This window comes from Hyperoodon ampullatus (genome assembly GCF_949752795.1).
Source record: "Hyperoodon ampullatus genome assembly, chromosome: 2".
Classification (NCBI taxonomy): Eukaryota; Metazoa; Chordata; class Mammalia; order Artiodactyla; family Ziphiidae; genus Hyperoodon; species Hyperoodon ampullatus.
In genome coordinates this window covers 46,545,357-46,567,477 of record NC_136915.1, presented here as the reverse complement: position 1 = coordinate 46,567,477, position 22,121 = coordinate 46,545,357, and the positions used below count along the sequence as shown (strand labels likewise).

The 22,121-nt window shown below is 50.5% G+C and overlaps 1 protein-coding gene across 1 annotated transcript; it reads left to right on the top strand.

The window, feature by feature from the left end:
* Nucleotides 1–328: 328 nt before the first annotated feature.
* CYB5RL (cytochrome b5 reductase like) lies at nt 329–19,001 on the top strand (the record flags this gene model as incomplete). Its single annotated transcript, XM_079698427.1, has 7 exons — nt 329–373; nt 3,138–3,413; nt 4,309–4,457; nt 7,195–7,282; nt 10,669–10,773; nt 14,772–14,975; nt 18,798–19,001. The coding sequence occupies 7 exons, from the start codon at nt 329–331 to the stop codon at nt 18,999–19,001; spliced, it is 1,071 nt and encodes a 356-aa protein (XP_079554553.1).
* Between the last annotated feature and the right edge of the window lie 3,120 nt (nt 19,002–22,121).

The window sequence follows — 22,121 nt, the reverse complement described above, 5'->3', positions numbered from 1 at the left end:
GAAGCTCCAGTGTAAATGGGTGTGGAAAGCAGGAAAAGTGGGAAAGATCTTAAAGGTTAGGGCTCCTGGGAAGTGATTGGTAACCAAGAAACAGGACTTCACTGTCTTCTAGCAGGTGTGGTGGTTTGCTCCTCCGCTTTTCCACAGACTTGGCGCACACCTTGATTCTAGCACTTTATGCACGAATGAAGCTACTGCCCTTGGGAGGCTCCAGGGTGCCCATAAAATTCAGTGGCAGTTTGGCAAGTTAGGTGTCCCTGTTCTGTGCCAGCCCAGTGCCAGGCACTGGGAATTGGAGATGAAGACACTCTCCTTTGCCCTCTAGAGCATGAAATCCAGGGTGAAAGAGCAGCCTGGAGTCTTAAGAGACCAGGTATGTGCACTAACTTTACCACTCCAGCTTCCTGGCCTCAGTTTTCTCCATTGTGAAATGAGGAAGAGCATGGCCTACTTATGTACAGCTGTCGAGAGGACTGAGTGAGGCAGTGCATCTATTCTTATCCCTGTTCTTAGCTGTTTAGTGGATGACTCCTCCAGGACAGAGATGAGTGTCAGTCACCTCTGTGTCCCAGCACCTCATTCAGCAGCCCCTGCCCAGTAAGTGTCTAAGAGGCAGGAATGAATAGGAGGAAATCAAGGACAGGATCTTTTATTTTTTTAATTTTATTTATTTATATTTTTTAATTAATTTATTTATTTATTTTTGGCTGCGTTGTGTCTTCATTGCTGCACGCGGGCTTACTGCGGCGAGCGGGGGCTGCTCTTCACTGCCGTGCGCAGGCTTCTCATTGAGGTAGCTTCTCTTGTTGCGGAGCACCGGCTCTAGGCACGTGGGCTTCAGTAGTTGTGGCTCGTGGGCTCAGTAGTTGTGGTTCGCGGGCTCTAGAGTGCAGGCTCAGTAGTTGTGGCAAACGGGCTTAGTTGCTCCGTGGCATGTGGGATCTTCCCCAACCTGGGCTCAAACTCGTGTCCCCTGCATTGGCAGGTGGCTTCTTAACCACTGCGCCACCAGGGAAGTCCAAGACTGGAGCTTTTGGAGGAGTGATGTTTACATCAAATAATGCTCTGGGACATCAGACTTCCCCTAAGTTCTGTTCTCAGACAAGAGGGAGAGAAGACCCTCTTTTACTTTGATTTGCCTGTGAATTTTTTTTAATATTTATTTATTTATTTGACTGCACCGGGTCTTAGTTGCGGCACGCAGGATCTTCATTGCTGCATGTGGGATCTTCATTGCGGTGTGCGGGATCGTTAGTTGTGGCATGTGGGATCTTTTAGTTGCAGCATGCAGGATCTAGTTCCCTGACCAGGGATCGAACCCAGGCCCCCTGCATTGGGAGCGCAGAGTCTTAACGGCTGGACCACCAGGGAAGTACCTGCCTGTGGAATTTTCAATGAATAGTTTCCTCACAGGTGAGATGACCAGGTCTATTTCTATATAAACTGTATAGTTCCACATATAAAGACAGAGAACCTTGAAAAATCCCAAACTGCCCTCACAGAAACATCTCAAAATAAATCATAACCATTTAAATTTTCCTCCCTGATCTTTCTTTCAGACAATGTTTACCTAATGGCCCTGAAACCAAGCTCCTTTCCTTCTTGCCCTCCTTTCATATAACATCCATATTTTTAAATGTACACTGTGCTAGTTCATAAAATGAATAAAAAACAGGTCTCTGCCCTCAAGGAGTTCACAGTCTCAAAAGAAGAGAAAACCACATAAACATGTAATTTCTGAACAGTGTGAAATGCTATAGGGTAGAGATTCATTCACTGGAATAGCATTTATTGAGCACCTGCAGTGACCAGGGCTGGACCAAGTGCAGTGAGTGCTGCAGGAAGCAGGAAGCCAAGCAGGCCTTCAGAGGCTCCAGCCTGTTCTCTTCCTTTACCCCCTCATCCCTCCCTTGTTGTCAGTTACCCAGAGCTCCATCTCCAGACTCAGGTACCTAGACCTATTTAATCCAACTGGCAGCTGGATTTTGCCCTTGGATGTCCCACAGGCACTCAGTTTACCTCAAACTGAACTTAACCATTTCCCCCACTTCCTCTTTCCCCTAAAACTCAACTTCTCTTGGACCCACTATCCACCCACGGATCCAAGCCAGACACCTGGATGTCCCTTCAACCCCTCTATCCCCCTCACCTGCTCACTTCACATCATCAGTCTCTGTGTCCTGTTAATTACTGCTTCAGGATTTCTCTAATTGACCGCGCTGTCCTCTCGTCCTCCCTGAAGCTCCCCTGGTCCAGGTCCTCATTACCTCTCACCTGGACCATCGTGACTTCCTCTTCCTCCTGTTTTCCTGTGATTGAGGAACAATATGTTCTGAAACCAGACAGAGCAGAGTTAAAGTCCCAGTGCCATCATTTGGGGACCTTTGTCACCCTGGGTAAGTTATTAAACCTCTCCAGACCCCAGTTTTCCCATCCATAAAATGACACCTCCAGGACTGGCCTTGTTGTAAAGATTCAATGAGATGCAGCAGTTTGACAGGTGACTCACCAACAGGGGTGAGTGAAAGAAACCAGACACAGAAGAATGCATTCATATGATTTTGTTTAACGGTAGAAACTAAGCAAAGCTGATAAATAGTGGATAGTGTTGCAAATAAAGGTGGCACAACTAAGGAAAAGCAAGGGGATGATTGTATCGAAAGTCAGGGTGGTGGTAATGGGGAGCGGGGGTGTGATCAGGAAGGAACACAAATGTGTGGCTTCTGGGATGCCAGCAAGGTTCTTTTTACTTGAGTGAGTGGTGCTTACGAAAGGGTTCTTTTCTTTATTTTTATTTATAATTTATCTATAATTTATCTATAAGTTATAACTTTTATAAATACTAAGTTGTACATAAATGTTGTACTTCATCATTTAAAATATTTTAAAAATTCAGTGAGATTTTCTATGTAATCTTAATCCAGCACTCCTCAGAACACACGAAGAGGTCAAGAAACCATGGTTGTCCATTCCGATCACTGTGCCCTGTCTCCCTCCCTCCCCAACCAGGCAGCAGATCCCAGGACTGATTCATCCCTGTCCCCAGTACTCACACAGAGCTTGGCACCTGCAGGCTTCAGGGAGAATGAGCAGAATAGAGATGACCAGAGTATAACCACATGTTTTCCCTCTCCCAGGCTGGCAAGGGAGCAGGGCCTGGGCCTACTCTGGAAAGAGCACCCAGTTGCCCGCACCCCCTGCCTGACCAAGGCCCACTGACAATGGACAAGGGGGAGGAAGACGACGATGAGGAAGCCTGGCTGCAGCTTCGGCCGGTGGAGCCCTTGCTCTCCCAGTGCTGCGGCAGTGGCTGCTCACCCTGCGTGTTCGACCTCTACCAGCGAGACCTAGCAAGTTGGGAGGCAGCCCGAGCCAGCAAGGACAGGAGCCTGCTGAGTAGAGAAGAGACACAGGTGAGGGGGAGCAGCGTCCACCTGGCCTCAACCCTATGCAGTGTACCTGCTCGGGAAAGCTTCCTCTGACTCTGTACAGCAGAGAGAAAAGAGTGGGCTTAATGGAAGCAGACTGACCCAGGTTCAAAGCCTGGCCTTGAGCTGGTGAGTGGGGCATGGGGCAGGTGGTGAGGGGAGGTCCCAGGAGTGAATTGGGTGTGGGCATTTTACAGGAGAGGGAGATCTGTGAGTCGTGGCATTCAGAGAAGACTTCCCGGAGGAGGTAGAGGTGGGGTGGAATATTAAGGACAGTGGCCTGAGACTTGGAAGACATGAATTTGAGTCCCTGCTCATGGTGTGACCTTGTACAACTAAGTCACTATCTTCAGGCCTCAGTTTCCCCACATATAAAATAAGGATATTGGATTAGATCATCCGTTAGGTCCCATCAGTTTCTAAATTGTGCAAATCTGGATTTTAGCAGGTTTGAAGGATGGGTAGGTCTTTCATACATTGGAGATGAGTGTTCTGGATAGAGGGCACAGCTTGAGCAAATAAAGACTCACAGGTAGGAAGCCGCAAGGTATTCTTGGGGATACAGAGAAAAGTCTGGTGTCTGATGCCTGGGAGATAAAATGAGACTTGGGTCCCATCCACAGGGCCCTTGAGTGTCCAGTTAAGGACCTTGCACTTTATCCTGGGGCTGAGGGGAGCCATACAAGGCTTCAGAGCAGGGTGAGCTCAATGTAAAGTATTCTGGCATTCTTAGAGCCTGAAAGGGAAGTAAGGGGGGACTATGCTATTACAGAGAAAACTTATTGGCCTTGATAGCCTCTCCTTGGGGGGAGGATGCCCATGGATGCTTGCATGTCTCTTGAGTCCCAGCTTCTAGCTGTTGAATCTTTTCCTGTTGCAGAGCTGTCCTTCCAAGCTGAGCCCAGAGACCTTCCTAGCCTTCTGCATCAGTGCCACAGACAGACTCACTAAGGACACCTACCTTGTCCGGTTTGCATTACCTGGGAACAGCCAGCTCGGCTTGCGGCCTGGCCAACACCTCATCCTACGGTACACTCAGGTAGTGGGAGGACCCAGGCTTTGCAGCCCTGCTCTGCCATTTGCTAGCTGTGTGGCCTAGGGCAACTTGCTTAACCTTCCTTAAACCTCCATGTGTCATCTTCAAAATAAACATAGTAATACATGACTCAGAGGGCTCTTGGAATTGAACTAGATAATGCATTTTCATAATAAATAACAGTAACAGCAAACACTTTTTTCGCACTTAGTATCCAAGACACAGTTCTTTGTGCTCATATGTATAAGCTCATTCATTCCTCACAAAATCCTGTGTGGTAGACACCATTATCATGCCCGAGAGGAAACTGAAGTCAGAGAGGTTTAGTAACTTCCCCAAGATCACACAGTTAGGAAACGTTGGAGCCAGGATATGAAAGCAAGCAGTGTGGCTCCAGAGCTTGTGGTATTAATCTCATATGATTAGCACAAGTTGATAGAGAAGACACTGCTGTTGAAAATAAGGGAGTTGCCCGGTATCACACAGCTAATAAAGATTCAAACCCAAACAGCCCGCCTCCTGAGTTACAGCCTTCACTCCTCTGAATTTCCTTCTTCCTTCCAGCTTATTTTTGTACTCTCCTCCCTCCTTGATCCCCACCTCCACCTACACAGGGACAAGGCCCTTTGGGACCCCCAGATGGAGGTGACTGCCAGGCAGTTGACTCTCTGGGTCTGAAGCTCAGCAGAGAAATCTGAGCTGCAGACGTGGATCTGGGAATCATCCAGGTATATTGTTGTGCCTGGATGGCATTTGGGAGCATGTGGGGCATGGGAAGAGGGAAGGAGGTAGGACCGAACCCTGGCAACTCCAGCATTTATGGTGTTGGCAAGAGGAGGCAGAGCCATCAAAGGAGACGGAAGGTATAGCCAGTACTTGCCTCGCACTGACCCCTGGTGTTTGTGCCCAGCTTGTTCTGGCCTGTGGCCTGGCTGACGGTCCTTAAAGGTCACTGTTCCAGCGGACAAGAGGGGCCACAGGACAGGTCACAGCCCCAAGCAACCCTCCACCCATTAGTCAGGGATGCCCAGAACTGCCTGCCTCTAGTCTGGCCCCTCTCTGTCACTCCAGTGACATTCCTAACACATGCAGCTGACCACATCCCTCCTCATTCAGCCCCCTTCTGGTACTCCACAGTGCCTCCCCAGTGACACTGTAACCCAAGGCCCCAGCCTCCTTGCCCACCAAGTTCTTCTCCACACACCCCCCCAACCACCCCCATACGTGCCCCTTGTTCCAGCCCCGAGGTCCACTCGCCAGTTCCTGGCTTGCCCTACGTTATCCTACCTCTAAGCTTTTGCCCAGGCTGTTCCCTCTGCCTGGAATTACTTTACTTCCTGCCCATCGTTACCTGTTAGTGGCCTCCTTGTCCTTCAAGACCTTCTGAGCTCAAGGTCTTCGGAGGTTCCCTAGGTGAGAGTGCCTGTCACTTTTACCTCTGTCATAGCAAATGTCACAGTGCCCTTTGCATCCGAGCCATGCCATATGTTCTGTTTGTTATTTCCTTGTTTTTTCTGTAAGCATTTATTGAATATTTCTGCCCAACTTTTGATACGTTGGGACAGGCCTTTTTAATCTTTGCATACCTCAAAGAAGAAAATTTTATACATAGTAGGGCTGAAGAGAGGAATGCTTAGGTGCTCCAGGGAAGCTCTGAGTAGTGGTAAGGAACCCAGACCTGGAGGCAGACAGAGCTACAGGTGAATTCTAGCTGTGTGACCTCAGGCAGGTGACATCCCTTTTCTAAGCCTTGGTTTCCTCATTTTGGTTATTGTTTGAAATAAATGAGATACTGCATATAATATGCTTGGTGCATCATAGGCATTTGCTACAACATGGCTGCTCTTATTATTACTCCTGATTGTGCTTCTGCCCCCTTGTTGATAACACTGGAGGGGATTCATGCATGGGGTCAGGCTTTGGACTAGGGCACCTTTGAGGATCCTTTCACTTCTGATGCTCCTGGCATGCGGTCATGTTTGATAAATGTTAAACACTTGTTAAATATAGTTTATTTTATCTTGATCATTCTGTGGTCGAGGAGAGGTCAGGAAAACCCCCAGTGATGTCCTAAAATAGCTCACATCATCAGTGTACTTTTTTTTTTTAATTTATTTTGGCTGCATTGGGTCTTCTTTGCTGCACGCAGTCTTTCTCTAGTTGCAGTGAGCAGGGGCTACTCTTTGTTGCAGTGCACGGGCTTCTCATTGCAGTGGCTTCTCTTGTTGTGGAGCATGAGCTCTAGGCGCGTGGGCTTCAGTAGTTGTGGCTCGCGGGCTCTAGAGCACAGGCTCGGTAGCTGTGGTGCACTGGCTTAGTTGCTCCGTGGCGTGCGGGATCTTCCCAGACCAGGGCTTGAACCCGTGTCCCCTGCATTGGCAGGTGGGTTCTTAACCACTGGGCCACCAGGGAAGCCCATCAGTGTACTTTTTGAAGCACTTTTTCATCTGTGACCCCTGTGGAGCCACACAGCAGGGGCATAGACAGTTGTCCCCATTTTACAGAAGGGGCAGCTGAGGGTTTAAATGACCTGCCTGGGGTCTCACAGCCAGCATGTGGCAGTGGGGGAGCCCAGTGCTATTTTCTTCTGCTCCATCTTGCCTGCCCCTCAGTGAGAACCACTGGGGATGACTGGGCCCCCACCTTCACTTTCACCAGCCTGGCACAGATTCGATACTCTAAGGGTTTGTTGAATGGCTGACTGCCTGACTGAGTGCTTCTCTTTCCCAGAGGGATAGTAGATGGCTTAGAAATTCAGAGAGCCTATACGCCCATCAGCCCTGCCAACGCAAAAGGATACTTTGAAGTTTTAATCAAGGTGAGCCAACTCACATGGATGCTCTAAGAGGCTGTAGACTGGACCTCCATTTGCCAGCTTGGTCAGGGTGGGGCACTTCCCTCTGACATGGGAAAAGCCAGCGCTCACATGGGAGGAGGCTGACTTGAGGGAAGAGCAAGGACAATGAAAGAGGCCTTTTCTCATCTCCTCCTTTCCTGGGGAGAGGCTACTGGTCCACCAACAGAGGGCATGTTCCTGATAGATTTTATGAAAAACAGGCTTGGACTGAGAAAAGTAAAGCTGTTCCTCCTCACCTTCTTCCCTATTGATGGAGCGTAAGCACTGAGCCGGGGAAAGGGGAACCAAGTCATGTGCACCTACTGTGTGCTGGGCACGGGTGTCCAGGGAGAGTCAGACACGGCGCCCGCCCTCAGGCAGGGGCCAGACTGGGACAGTGCAAGGTGGTAGATGCTGTGACAGGAGGCCCCAACCCAACTCAGGGCAGCTGGGGCTGCAGGGAAGGTGAGCTGGGCTTCCCAGAGGAAGCTGTGTGTCTGAGCTCTATGTTTAAGCTCAGGAGTGGGAAGGAAGCTCTGAGTGCTGTATCAGCACGTACAGCGGCAAAGGAGGCATGATTTGGGGAACTGTTAGTCATTTGTCCTGGAACACTTTTGTAGGCAAAAGATGGGACATGGAGGACCTTGGGGGCCAAAGTAACCTGAAATCATCTCGCAGGTGGGTTGGCAGGGGTCGGGGCATTTGAGTTGGGCCTTGAGGAAGTAATACAAGTTAGCAGTGGCATTCCAGGGGGACAGATAACCGAAGGCAGGGAGGGGTGAAATAGAGCAGGGTCTTCTGGGAACTGTACCCAGTCTGAGTGGCGGGAGGAGAGTTGCTTGTAGGGGCAGCCGAGATGGGTGGGGAAATTGGCAGAGATGAGATGAACAAAGTGGGCTGGATGCAAAATATCCCAGAGACCCAAGGAATAGGCAACAAATGTATAAGACGTCATGAAGGTCCAATTACGTGCAAAAATAATTAGGTTGAACTACATGAAATTGCTGACATGCTAACATTTTTGACTTACAGAAACAGCAGTTTCATATGGGTCAGCCTAATACATAGCTCTAGATCATTTCCCAAATGGAATCCTAGGGAACACCTATATTTAGGAATAGTTTTCACATCCTTTGTCTCCCTTGTAGGACAGGAATTATCCCCATTTCACTGATAAGCAAACTGAGGCTCCAGGAGTGCCTGAGGCTCCCCAGGTAGTAAGAAGTACAGCTGGTAGGTGAGCCCTGGCCCTCTGACTCCTGGTCCCCAGCACCGTCTCTGGCTTCCAACCATCCCCGCCTGCCTTCAGAGCTGGAGTATTTATTCCCTCACACATAAGCTTGGATGGGATCCCTTTTCCACGCAACTGTTTGTCTGGGAGATTCCACAAATCCTCTCCAAATGGCCTGCTTCCCCAAGCTGCTTGTCTGGGTGTGTTTCTATTGAAAGGATAAGCCTGGAGACAGTTCTTCAGGGCAGCTGGATCTCTCCCAGCTGCAAGGCTGATTTTCTCCTTCATTTACCGGAAAGCCTCTCTTTAGAGAGATGCTTAATCATCCCTAAGCCGCTGGCTGGGAAGATCTGGAAATGTCTTTGCAAATTGGGAAGGCAGGCAGGTTTTGTAAGGTTTACCCTCCCATGTAGATGGGAAGGAGGAGCTCTCATTTCTCTGGCACCTTCTGGGCACCAGGTACTGCTTCTAGCTCTTTATTTTAATTACCTCATTTCAACCTCATTATCACCCTGCAGAGTAGATCATATTCTCCCCACTTTACAGATGAAGAAACTGAAGCCCAGAGAGATGATGTCATTGTCCCAAGGTCTCTAGGGTAATATGATCTCAAGTGGAAGAACAAGTTCAGTGTCAGTTCTGTTTAACAAGTGTGTATTGAGCATTTACTCTGTGCCAGGCTCCATATGGGTGCCAGAGGCACAGAAAAATCCTTCCTTTCTCCTTGAGTGCTATCTGTGCCATAGGGCCACTAAGGCCACCCCTGGGGCTGTGCCTCCCCGAGACCGGGGCCACAGAACAAGGTGTGTGCTGAAATATAGCCTCCAGCAACTTAGGAGAAAAACTGTAGCCTCCTCCCCAGACCTCTTCAGGTAAGCGGAAGACTTCCCTTGCTTTATGCATGTGGTGCCCAAGGAAGGCAGGGATGGTACCAGAAGTAGCTGTGGGTGCTTAAAAGCATGTATGGTGACCAAAGCCCAGTCTCTCCTTCAAGCCTGGTTATAATTTCTCCAGACACCCTTCCTGGGCTGTCTTACCCCTGACCATACCACACCTGATGCCCAGAATTCTCTCTGCCCTTCTTCCCGCATCCCCAGTGAGTTTGAGTCTACCCAGTCTTCAAGGTCCAGCTTAGCTTCCCCCTCCAGGAAGCTGTCCTCGATCCCACTCCATTGGAAGTGACCGCACCTCCTCAGGTCTCTCCTAGCACTTCATCCTTCTCACGGGGGGTTAGGTAGTCTCTGCCTTGTATATGTCTGAGACTTAGGTCCCTCTTAGATTGTGAGCTCCTTGAAGGGAGGGCCTGAATCTGGGTTCATTCATTCATTCATTCATTCGGATGTTTAAGTCCTTTCCATGATTCAGGCACTGGCTGCCTCCATGGAGCTTAAGGTCCAGCTGTCTCCCCTGCAGCCCCAGCACGGTGCCTGACACAGAGTCAGGGCAGTGTGCACTTCCCCCATGGAGGAATCCCCTCCACAATCTTCACTTTTTTCATCCAGCCAGAAGACAGTGCAGGGATATGCAGAGATTGCAAATGAGGCGGACACTAGCCCGTAAATATATTTGGTCTTGGCCTGCACGGTGTTTTAAAATTTTGAATTAATTGCCAACATTTCAAAAATGGGAAAATTTTCACAAAAATATGGATTTCCTGCCCCTCTTAGAGAGTCAGAAGATCTGGCATCGCTGGCCCCGCGGACTGTGTACTGGAATTTGCAGAGTGGTTTCCTCCTTCAGAAAGAGTATTCACTCACCAATTTACTGTAGTCCCCACCGCTCACTCTTGTCTCCCTGACGCTGAGACTGTTAGTTGCCATCAGTCATCTCATACCCAGTTCTTCACTCAGTTATGTTACCCACATGGCCATTGTAGTGATTTAGTTTGAGACCTCTGTAGTTAAGGCCGTAGGTCTTATGGATTCTCATCCCAGTCTTACCATTTACCTTCTGTGTAAGCTTCTTGGCCTCATCTGAAAACGGGGAATGACAGTACCAACTTCATGGATAATTAGGATTAAATGAGAACACATGTAAAGCACTGGGAGTGCAGGAAGGGCTCCACTTTCGAGGCTGATGTGGTTTGTATTGACAACATGTGCCTGTCTTAATGAGGTCTCCCTTCGTTTCCTCCCAGTGCTACCAGACAGGGCTGATGTCCCAGTATGTGGAGTCCTGGAAAGCAGGAGACACGGCTTTCTGGCGAGGACCTTTCGGAGGCTTCTTCTATAAACCAAACCAGGTCAGTGCCCGCACTGAGTCCTCAGGAGACCCCTCCCAGCTTAGCTTCCAGGAATGTGGTTCTCATGTTTCAGGTCATAGAATCTCACTGTGCCATTCTTCTTGAGCCCAAACCTAATCCCAAGAGTATCCTTGGGGTTGGACATGGGAGGAGATGGGAATAGGCGCTAAGAAACAAAACTGCCTACCCATGTTCCAGAACCATCCTTGCCTGCCCATTGCTTGGAAAAATTCAGACTGTGAGCTAGGTATTTAGGGCCCTTATGCCATCTGACTCTCAGATATCTTTGCAGTTTCACATTCCATTTACAAGACTATCAGACCACTCCCTAAATACACCCTGTGGCTCACTGCTTGGGAACCCCCTGCTTCCCAACCCAGAGGCTCTTCCCCTCATCTTCACGGCATGTTCACATCCTCCCCTGACATTCCCAGGAAGAATCAGTAATTTCTCATCAGTCGGTGCATATCTGGAAAGCAGTTTGACAATATGCACCAGGAGTCTTAGGAATCTTCACACCCTTGACCCAGTGCTTCCACTTCTGAAGTCTGTCCTATGGAAAGAATCCAAAATGCTGCCTCTTGCATATGTTCATTGTGCCTTTATTTATAATAGCAAGAAATTGGAGACAACTGAACATCCAACAACAGAACAGTTAAGCACACTGGGTTACAGATACGTGATAGACTATTATCTTGGATTTTAAAATTATGTTTATAAATGATGTTAATGCTTAAGCTGTAAGATCAAGTGACAAACACTAGGTAAACTGAATATACAACGTTAGGAAACTAAGTTAAATTGCACAGAAAATATATATATATTTTTAAAGAATTCCTTTTCTTTCTTTCTTTCTTTCTTTCTTTCTTTTTTTTTTTTTTCTGGCCACACCGCATGGCATGCGGGATCTTAGTTCCCCGACCGGGGATTGAACCCAGGCCCCCTGCGGTGGAAGTGCAGAGTCTTAACCACTGGACCACCAGGAAAGTCCCCAGAAAAAATATCTTTTAAAAAAAAGCAATAAAATGTTAGCAGCTCTGGGTAGTGGAATTATGGGTGATTTTTATTTTCTTCATTATGTTTTCCAAATTATCCATAATGAGTACCTATTACCTTTATAATTAGGAAAACAAAGCAAAACAAAAATAAATGGAAAAGAATGAATCATTTTTCCTCTCCATTCTTTTTTTTTTAATTGAAGTACAGTTGATTTACAATGTTGTGTTAGTTTCAAGTGTATAGCAAAGTGATATACACACACATACACACACACACACACATCTATTCTTTTTCAGATTCTTTTCCCTTATAGGTTATTACAAACTATTGAGTACAGTTCCCTGTGCTATACAGCAGGTCCTTGTTATCTATTTTATATACAGTAGTGTATATATGTTAATCCCAAACTCCTAATTTATCCCTCCTCTCCCTTCCCCTTTGGTAACCATAAGTTTGTTTTCTATGTCTGTGGGTCCATTCTTTTTGTTTAATTTAAAAATAGCTTTGGGCTTCTCTGGTGGCGCAGTGGTTGAGAGTCCGCCTGCCGATGCAGGGGACACGGGCTCGTGCCCCGGTCCGGGAGGATCCCACATGCCGCGGAGCGGCTGGGCCCGTGAGCCATGGCCGCTGGGCCTGCGCGTCCGGAGCCTGTGCTCCGCAACGGGAGAGGCCGCGACAGTGAGAGGCCCACGTACCGCAAAAAAAAAAAAAAATAGCTTTTATTGGTATTTTCCTTACTACAAATGCAGTACCTGTTCATTACCAAAAAAAAATTCAGCAGATATAAAGAAGCTAAAAGAGACTTCCCTGGTGGTCCAGTGGTTAAGACTCTGCACTTCCACTGCAGGGGACACGGGTTCGATCCCTGGTCGGGGAAGTTCCGCATGCTGCCTGGTACAGGCAAAAAAAAATTTTTTAATAAAAAAAATAAAGAAAGAAGCTAAAAAAAGAAATAAAGAATACCTGCAGGCCATCTTCCTGGACATACCAGTCTTACTACCTTGGCATCCACAGACCCCACGGGAAAGCCCTGCACTTCCTGTCTGGGAGGGTGTAGGGCCCGGCCATGAGGGAAAAGACATGGTGTGTCACACATGAACACTTGGCCGCTGAAACTGTGGCTAAGGCTTGGCTCTGTTCCTGTGAGGATGCTGGGATGCAGCCCAGGCTTGCCACTCTGCAGCCATCTTCAATGCAGATGGATCGCGTCAGCCTGAGACTGATACATTAGAATCTGTCTTGCATTCATTCCACAGACTTTCACAGGTATTCACCCAGGGCCAGGCCAGTGCAGGACCCTGGGGGCTCAGAGATGGGTCAGATGAGTCCTGTCCTCCAGAAGCTCACAGTCTGATGGGGAGACAGGCGCACAGATAAATGACAACAACACAGTGTGACAAGTGTGAAGAGGGATGCACAGAGGGCTGTGGGAACACAAGAAGGTCCCCTCACCTGCCCCTGGCTCAGGGAGGACTCCCCAGAGGAGAGCCTGAGCAGTGATGGGAGAAAGGGGGAGCACGGCACACCCCGTGACTGGGAGGCTGGGAGAGCATGAACACAGGACAGGATGATGGGCTAGCAGTAGGGCTCAGTGAGGGAAGGAATCTAATTGTATTAAGCCCCAGGCTCCATACCAGCCACTTGATTAATTTTTTAATTTTATTTTAGAATTTTATTTTATGTAGTCGGGTTTTTTGGCTGCGTTGGGTCTTTGTTGCTGCACGTGGGCTTTCTCTCTAGTTGCGGTGAGCGGGGGCTACTCTTCGTTGCAGTGCAGTGGCTTCTCTTGTTGCAGAGCATGGGCTCTGGGTGCGCGGGCTTCAGTGGTTGCGGCATGCGGGCTCAGTAGTTGTGGCTTGTGGGCTCTAGAGCACAGGCTCAGTAGTTGTGGCGCACGGGCTTAGTTGCTCCGTGACATGTGGCATCCTCCTGGACCAGGGATCGAACCTGTGTCCCCTGCACTGGAAGGCAGATTCTTAACCACTGCACCACCAGGGAAGTCCCATACCAGGTACTTTATGTCATCTCTTTAATCCTCATGACAGTTCTGAGATAGGTGCTATTCTGGGGAGGTGCTGTTATTTTTTTACCAGTGAAGAACCCAAGGCTCAGAGAGGTGAAAGAACATGCCCAGATCGCATGACTGGGGGTTTACCTGCAGATCTGCCCGACTCCTGATAGTCCAGGAAGCATTCCATGCAGTAGTGTGGTGTGCAGTGGCTGTCACTAAAGCTGGTGGACACTCAGACTGCGCACAGAGGCCTAATCTCTAGAAAGATGTCAGTGAATACCTCACTGTGCGGGTCAGGCACTAACCTTCTAGGCACTGATCTTAAAGAGGCCTAGAGCCAGGAAACAGGTTCGGTGATGGGGAGCTGATGGAGCAGGTGCCTCTTGGGAGCTCACTTTGATTGCCTGGCTCTCTGGGCCAGGCACTGAGGTATAGTATCTCATTTAGTCTAGAGATGAGCAGGCTCACGGTCCAAGCCAGGGGCCTCCGATCTCTGCAGGGTTGCCCTGGGGCAGAGGAAGCAGCCCGGAGGGCAGGGCTGGGATGGGGGTGGGAGGGCAAAGCTTTGGTGGGAACAGGTGTCAGCTCAGTGTCAGGTGGGAAGCCTTCCCTGGCAAGGGGAGTCAGTCTGTAATGGAGCAGACTTCCTTGGGAGGTAGTGGACTACCTATCAGCAGAAGTATGTAAGCAGAGTCCTGTGGGGATGCTTTAGAAGGCAGCCAAGCCACTTGCAGGATGACTGCACCATCATGTTCCCTTTCAGCCTCCAGATTCCATGATTTCTGTTCCATAGACCTCATAAGCTGTAGCCTTTCACGGGCAAGGATGGTTTTCTGGAGGAGGTAGAGAGGCGAACTCAGATGGGTGGGACACCCAGGAAGGGCAGTGCCATCCAGTTCAAGCAAGCCCAAGAAAAGCCCCCATAGTGGATGGCTGGGGTCAGACCCCTTCCCAGCCCACCCCTGTCATGTACCGTCCTGTTCCCTAGTATGGTGAGCTCCTCATGCTGGCTGCCGGCACCGGCCTGGCCCCCATGGTGCCCATCCTGCAGAGCATCACAGACAACGCAGAGGATGAGACCTTCATCACCCTGGTCGGCTGCTTCAAGACCTTTGAGGGCATCTACCTGAAAACCTTCCTCCGGGAGCAGGCTCGTTTCTGGAATGTCCGCACCTTCTTTGTACTCAGCCAGGTGAGCCCAGGGGAATGATTTCCTTCCCTGATGGAGACTCTCCTGTCCCCTGCACCCATCTTGAGGACATGCTGTGGGCTCTCTGCCCTGTGCCGTAATAGTCATCCCTGCCACTGGTGGAGCCCCCAGTGTGTGCCTGGCAAGGAAGGCAGGTGTTGCCGTGTTCATTATGCAGATGAGGAAACTGATGCTCTGAGGTGAAGGCACGAGCTAGCGTCGTGCTGCCAGACAGGGTGAAGCCAGGATATGAACCCGAGGCTGTCTGCTTCCAGAGCACCAGCTCTCACCCACCATGCTTTGCTGCCTGCCATCCACCCTCTGGCATCCTCTGTTGTATGGGCGGGGGGCCTGGTTGTAGAATCAGTGGGCCAGGCACAGACGTCCTCTGGCTGTGATAGCTCCTTGAGGCAGGGACCACGTGTCTGGATCACCACGCTCTCAACGCTTTGCACAGCACCAGGCGTGGAGTAGGCACTCACCCCAGCAATGGCTGGTGGAGTAAACCGGATCCAGTTCACTGCATTTGTTAGGGTCTTTTCCACATCACTTTGTTCCCGCCTGGGAACAAAGCTGCTTTCATATCCTCCAAGTTACAGCCACTCTAGCTGGAAGCGGCTTTGCCTCCTGAGCCCTCTTCCCTCTGGTTCCCCATCCCCTCCATTCATTCAAGCCACCCCTCTGGGCCCTCCCCACAGGGCTGCAGCATGGAGGTCTGTCTTGCCCCTTACCTCAAGCCAGGCCCTCAGCTACCTTTGTTCACTGGCCTTCGCCTAGTCTGTAGCTTTATTTCTCTTTCCTGTACGCCCTGGGTTGAGGTTCCCTGCTGGTGCCTCCCCTCCATTCTCTTGGTCAGGGTCAGCCTCATTACCCTGTACTTTGGAGCACCCTTGTCATCAGTTTCCTCTTGAGACAGCTTTAGAGTGTCCCTAAAGACTTACATGATCCTCGACATTGTGGCTGGGTGGGGGAGGGTGTCAGGAAACCAGAGGTCCTGAGGTCCCCAGGGGCCAGAGTCCACAGGCCTGTGCACGGGGCAGAACGCTCAGTGGCATGAACACCGAGGGGGTCGTGCTTGGTGAACATCAGCAGCGACAGCAGTGCCCAAGGTCAGGGATGAAGCAGAGGGCTAAGGTACAGCCGAGGGTAGAGGGGCAAGGGAAGGGCCACCCCTGCCGGGAGCACACTCAGCCCTGCCCGAGAGCTGGTCAGGGAAGATGGCAGGAAGGCAGGCACCTGGCAGAATTGCCCTGGCTGTTGGCCAGCCTTTCTTTCCCCCACCACGTGCCAGGTGCCAGGGATTTAAAAACGAAAATGGGACATCCCTGGCGGTCCAGTGGTTAAGATTCTGTGCTTCCACTGCAGGGGACGGAGGTTCAATGCCTGGTCAGGGAACTAAGATCCCACATGCCACACAGGGCGGCCAAAAAAAAATTTTTTTTAATAAATAAAAAAAAATAAAAATGAAGATGACCTCTTACTGCCCTCCAGGTGCTCATCTATATATGTGGAGACAGCCACAGAGATGGCTGACAAGGGCTCCCCTTCATCAAGCACTTTCTCTGTGCCTAGCACTGTTCTAAGCACTTTATGTGTACTAACTCATTTAATCCCCACCACAATCTTAGGAGGCTTATACTGCCATCATGGCCTTTTAATAGATGTGGAAACTGACACACAGAGAGGTTAAGAACCTTGCCCAAGGTAACACAGCAACTTGGTGGCGAGGCCATGCTCTTATTGCTTGTCAGTGTAAGACAGCACAGGGATAGGTGCTGTGGAGGGTGTTCAGGGTGCTGGAGGCAAGCAGAGAGGGCTTCACAGAGGAGATGGCATTTGAGCCCGAGCTTGAGGGCAGAGTTAAAGTTCACCAGCAAGAGGGGACCTTCTACCCTGGGCCGGGGCTTTGATGAGGCCAGTGCCCTGGGGTTGGGCAGGCGAGTGGGCTGGCTGTCAATAGCCGGGGAAGGTGAGGGATGATGGGGTGAGAGGTGCCTCCTACCTGTCTGTGCTTTCTCCACTCTGGGTGCTGCCTGGGCCATAGTGACAGCATCATCAAGGGTCTCCCTGCTCCAGCCACTACTTGACGATTTGTCCTTCATCCTGCAGCCGGAAGGGCAGCTCTGACCACGTCACTGCCCTGCTGCCTGTCCTTCCCTAGCTCCCCACCGCTCTCAAGACTATGTGCCAGCCCTCCATGGCCTCACCTTCTGGCCCACTCCCGCTGCATGCTGCGTTCTGGTGTCACTGGTCTGCCTGTGGTCGCAAGTGCCCTGTGCTTTTCTGGCTCCTGGGTCTTTGCTCATACAGTTCCCCCTGCCAGGCACACTTTTTCCCACTTCTTCACCTAACACCCACTCATCCCTCACATCTCTCTGCTAAGGTGTAATCCCATCCTGGGAACTTTCCCTGAGCCTCCAGGCTGGTGTAGATGTTTCTGCTGTCACGGCCCAGGCTCTGCTTCCTAGCACCCACCCCACTGCATCATCATTGTTTATGGGTCCCCTCCCCACTTGAGCAGCAACCAGACCTCATGCATCTCTGGGTACACAGTCAAGGTCAGCTGCACTGAACCTAACTGGCCTGGGGGCATTGGGAAGGAGGGTTAAGGCCAACGGGCCCTACTCGTTCCTGCCCTCGAGGGCCCACTGGGCAGGTCAGAGCACGAAGCGCACGCAAGAAGATGCAGATCATCAGAGAGTGTCCCCTGTCAGCAGCACAGCACTGTCCTCAGAGGCCCTCGGGGTCTGATGAGCTCTGTGAGTGCGCCTGAGATTCGAGGCCTGCATTCATGGAGCCTCTCAGCACTTCCCCATCTGCTGTGCTCATCTCAGTAGCTCAGAGAGGTCATGGCTCCTCACCAGAAAATGGTGGCAAAGCTTGGATTCCAACCCCAACCCCTCTCTCTCCATCCTGTCTCGCTGCTTGGTCCCAGGAACCAGAAGTTCATCTCAATAGGGTCTGCAGAGGTGATAGTCCTGTTCTGTTGGGGGTTTTGTTTTGTTTTTGATGCTGGTTACATGGTTTCTTCTCTTTGTTAAAATTCTCCAAACTATATAAACGTTACGATTTTTATACGTATGTTATACTCCAATAAAATGTTTACTTAAAAGATACTCTTCCAAGTAGTGGAGATTTTCTTTTGTGGCCCTGGGAATGAAAGCCACAAGCTAAGTCTAGAGGGGCAGAAAGAAGGAGCCTGGGGCGTTGCACACCCCCAGAATACTACCTCTAGCCTTTTCATGTAAGAGAAATAAACCCTTCTCTTGGTTAGGGCACTGCAGCCCGGGATCTCTGATACACACAGCCAGATGGGGCCAGGAACCCTGTCTGTTTAGGGCAGCTGCCGTATCCCCATTACCTAGCACCGGGCCAGGCACAGAGTCACTCAGTAAACATTTGTTAGCTCAACAAGCTAATTGAAATCTTAAATGAACAAAAGTTATGCTCCAAGGGTGATGGTGATGGATAACCTTGGAAAGATGCTAGGAGACCCACAGGCATGGTGAGAAAACATTCCCCCCAGAGTGATAGGTGCAGGGGCCCCAGCTTCTGGTCCTGCTGCTGCCCCTGCATCATTGTGTGCCCCGAGAGGCATCCCTCCTCCCTGTGCATCAGCTGTTGTGGAGGATAACTACCTACCCAAAGGCTTCTGTGAGGGTGATTTGAGTCCCAGTGTGAGGAAGTGCCTGGCCCGTGGTGGGGTTGGGTGAAGGTTGGTTTCCCACCCCCACTGCCTCAGTGTCCTTGTTGGCCAGAGAGGAGCTGACCATGTGAACTCTGAGGACCCCCCGTAGTCACCCCCACTGTTTCTCATCCTCCCAGGAGAACTCCCTAGAGCAGCTACCCTGGAGTTACCGGGACAAGACCCACTTTGGCCGCCTGGGCCAGGACCTGATTGAAGAGCTGGTTGGCTCCTGTCGGAGAAAGCCGTTTGCATTGGTCTGTGGCTCAGCTGAGTTTACCAAGGACGTGGCTGGGTACTTGCTGAGCGCAGGCCTGGCCGAGGACTCCTACTTCCTCTTCTAAGCCTGGCCTCCCTTCTAAAGCTCCGGCCAGGGGCCTGGCACTGGGACGCAGGAAGGGACACAGACTGGAATCCAAAGACATGAATGGAAGACTGCTGCTAACTCTCCAGGTGACCTGGGACAAATGTCTTTACCTCTGCGCACCTCCGTTTCTCATCCACCCCACGCGGTTCCTGACTCCCTCAAGCAGGCATCCTACTGAGAGGAGGCAGATGGAGCTGTAGGAACCTTGTGGAGGAGAGTATCAGGCCGGGAGTCAGGGAGGACTCCCTGGAGGGAGCCAGGTCCTGGCTGGGTAGGAGTTGGCAGGAGAAGGACTAGCAGGGGGTTTCCTGGTTCCTCAGCTTCAAGGGTTTGAGAGGGGCTCCCACTGGGCCCTGCCCTGTAATGCCTGTGCCAAAGCCTGCTTTCCCCGGAGATGTGTGTCTCTTGTGACCTCAGGGCTGGCTCAGATGAGGTGCTCACTGGTTAGGGAATGACCATAGCAGAGGCTAGAGGAGGCACTTGCTGTATGTACCTCCAGTGCCGTGAGCCTGACACAATGAAGGTCGTGGGTTCTGTGACCTGGCCATGTCTCAGAACAAGGTGGGGCCCTAAATTACCTTTATTTTGGCACCAGGTCTTTTGTGCTGCAAAAGGATTCACTCTCAGTCTCCTTTTCCTGGCTCAAGAGCCCAGCCTAGAGTCCTTTCCCCAGCAAAAGAGCCGTGAAAGCAAATGCCCCTCCCTCCTGCAGGCAGCCAGCTCAGCCGTGCCTTCAGCTGCAGCGCCCTGGTGATGGTTGCTATGGAGATCTAAAGATAGAGCAGGAGTCCAGAGACCTGGGTCCTTCTCCCTGCTCTGCCCACTGAGCTGCTGCTGTTTCTGAGGCACCCACCCCTCCCCTCCACTCCCCACCCCCTCCGTCCTCCATGGGGCATGCCCTCCACAGGGGACTTAGCAATCCTGGACAGCACACTGCAGTTAATGAATTCTGCTTTCTGTAGCCTGTGCTCCAGTATGCTGCACCAGCTCAGGCTGGCTACAGGCAGTCCCAGAGTTGGAATATTAAGCCATGGAATCTCAGAATCAAAGAACCATAGAACCACAGAGTTGGAATTTTACAGTCATAGAATCACAGCCCTCATCATATCAGAGGTTAAAGCTCAGGACTCCAAAAAGCATCCCATCTACCAGACTCACTACATCAATGGGGAAACCAAGGCCCAGTGAGGCCATGTGACCTGCCCAAGGTAAAACTGTTCATGTCAAGGCCAGTGTCAGAAGCCAGGTCTCTAATGTCAGCCCTGTCCTCAGAGTTCTGTACCGGTGATTTTTAAACTGGGCTCTGCAGGACACTACAGTTCCTAGCATGACAGCAGTGAAGGAATGGCCAGGTGGGATCTCCAGGCCCCCTTCCAACCAGAACAGTTTCGTTTTTCTCCCATTTATATCTTGGAGCTTGGAGTCATTTTCATTTGTGAAACAGGGTTTTCCTGCACTGCCCCAAGAGTTGCAACAAATCTCCTTGCTGTGCCCTGTTCAATAAATAATTATGGCAAGCAGTTGGGGGATGGTGCCAAAGGTTTCAAACCAAGTTTCACAGACAGAATTCCATGGTCAAATAGATGTGGGGAATACTGCATGTGACCGTCACTAGGAATCACGTGCACACGAGCATATTAAAGGCTCTGAAAAGTCCAGTGGTGAAGAAACGTTTTTCATTCTGTTTAACCCCGAGTTTCCCAAGCTTATTTCATTAGAGAACACTTTGAGACCAGCATTCCATGGACTACTTCAGGAAATGCTGGTGTGTTGCAAAGCCTCTTTTCAGCATAGCCTAATCAGTGGGGAGGCCCTTCCCTGAGAGGCAGAGGTCCCGAGCAGGAACTGTGATTTCATTTGGCCTCTCCTGTGACTTGAGCAAGGCGCTTTCTTTCTCAGGGCCTCTGAGTCTATGCATCTTTCTCCACCCTTTCTTCTCCCTCAGTTAGTACGTCCTATTGATTCTACTAACAAATACTCCTGGAGGGCCTGTTAGGAGCCAGACTCTTAGACACTGAGGGAAGAACAATGAACAAGGTGGGTACGGTTCTGGGAAGCTCCATTGGGGAGCTTATAGTCCGACAAGGAAGGCAGAAATTAAAGTTGTAATTCTAAAAGGGATGAGTGTGCTAAAAAGGGAAGTATGGAGCGCTAGGAGAATGGATGGCAATGCTCCAGCCTGGCCTAGGGGAAGCCAGGACGCACCACTGCACTGAGGGTAGAGGCCTCTCACTCATAGTTAGGGGTGGTAGGTGGTCCCCACTTAGGGGGTGAGGGGTCTGGGGCAGTTCTTGTATGTCTGTCTTTTCCCATTTTAGATATTTGATGTTTAGCTATTACTGACCAGTGATAACCAACAGCCCCTCTTACCCTGGAATGTGTCACCCTCCCCTTCCCCTCACTCTGCGTGGGATCTCTGCGGTCTAGATGCTGGTGGGGTTCCGTATGGGACATTGGTGAAGACCCAGCCACGCCCTGGGTGCCAAGATGCCGAAGGGCTCATACCATCCGGAAACTTGAGAGCTCATGGCTGGGTCCTGTGCCTCGAAAGATGATAAGTGGGTCCAAGAAGGGGACTAGGTGGAGTGTGTGAGCACGAACCTCTTTGAATCAGGGTGAGGTTCCCAGCTCAGGGTGAACTGGCCCATTCCTCCCATCTCTCCTGGTGATGCTGTCAGGGTGTTGGTGGCAAAATCAATGGCTGCCTTGGTTCCGCCCTCATCATGTTTTGCCTGCAGCATTCCCATCCTCAGCCTCCAACCTCCGGCCTCTCCCCTACACCCCCTTCCACACTGTGGCCAGACCCATTTTTTTAAATTGTAGTGATAACACTGTGCTGGCCAAAAAGTTCATACAGGTTTTCCATAAGATGTTATGGAAAAACCGGAACGAACTTTTTGGCCACCCCAATACTCAACATGAGATCTACCCTCATAACAAATTTCTAAGTGTAGGATAGTTGTTGTTGAGTGTGAGTACCGTGTTGCAGCTCTCCAGAGCTTATTCAGACTGCTTCTTCTAACACGCAGATCTGAACCTCTCACTCCCTTGCTTAAATCCGTCATGGCTCCCTGCTGCCCTCGGGGTACAGCATCGT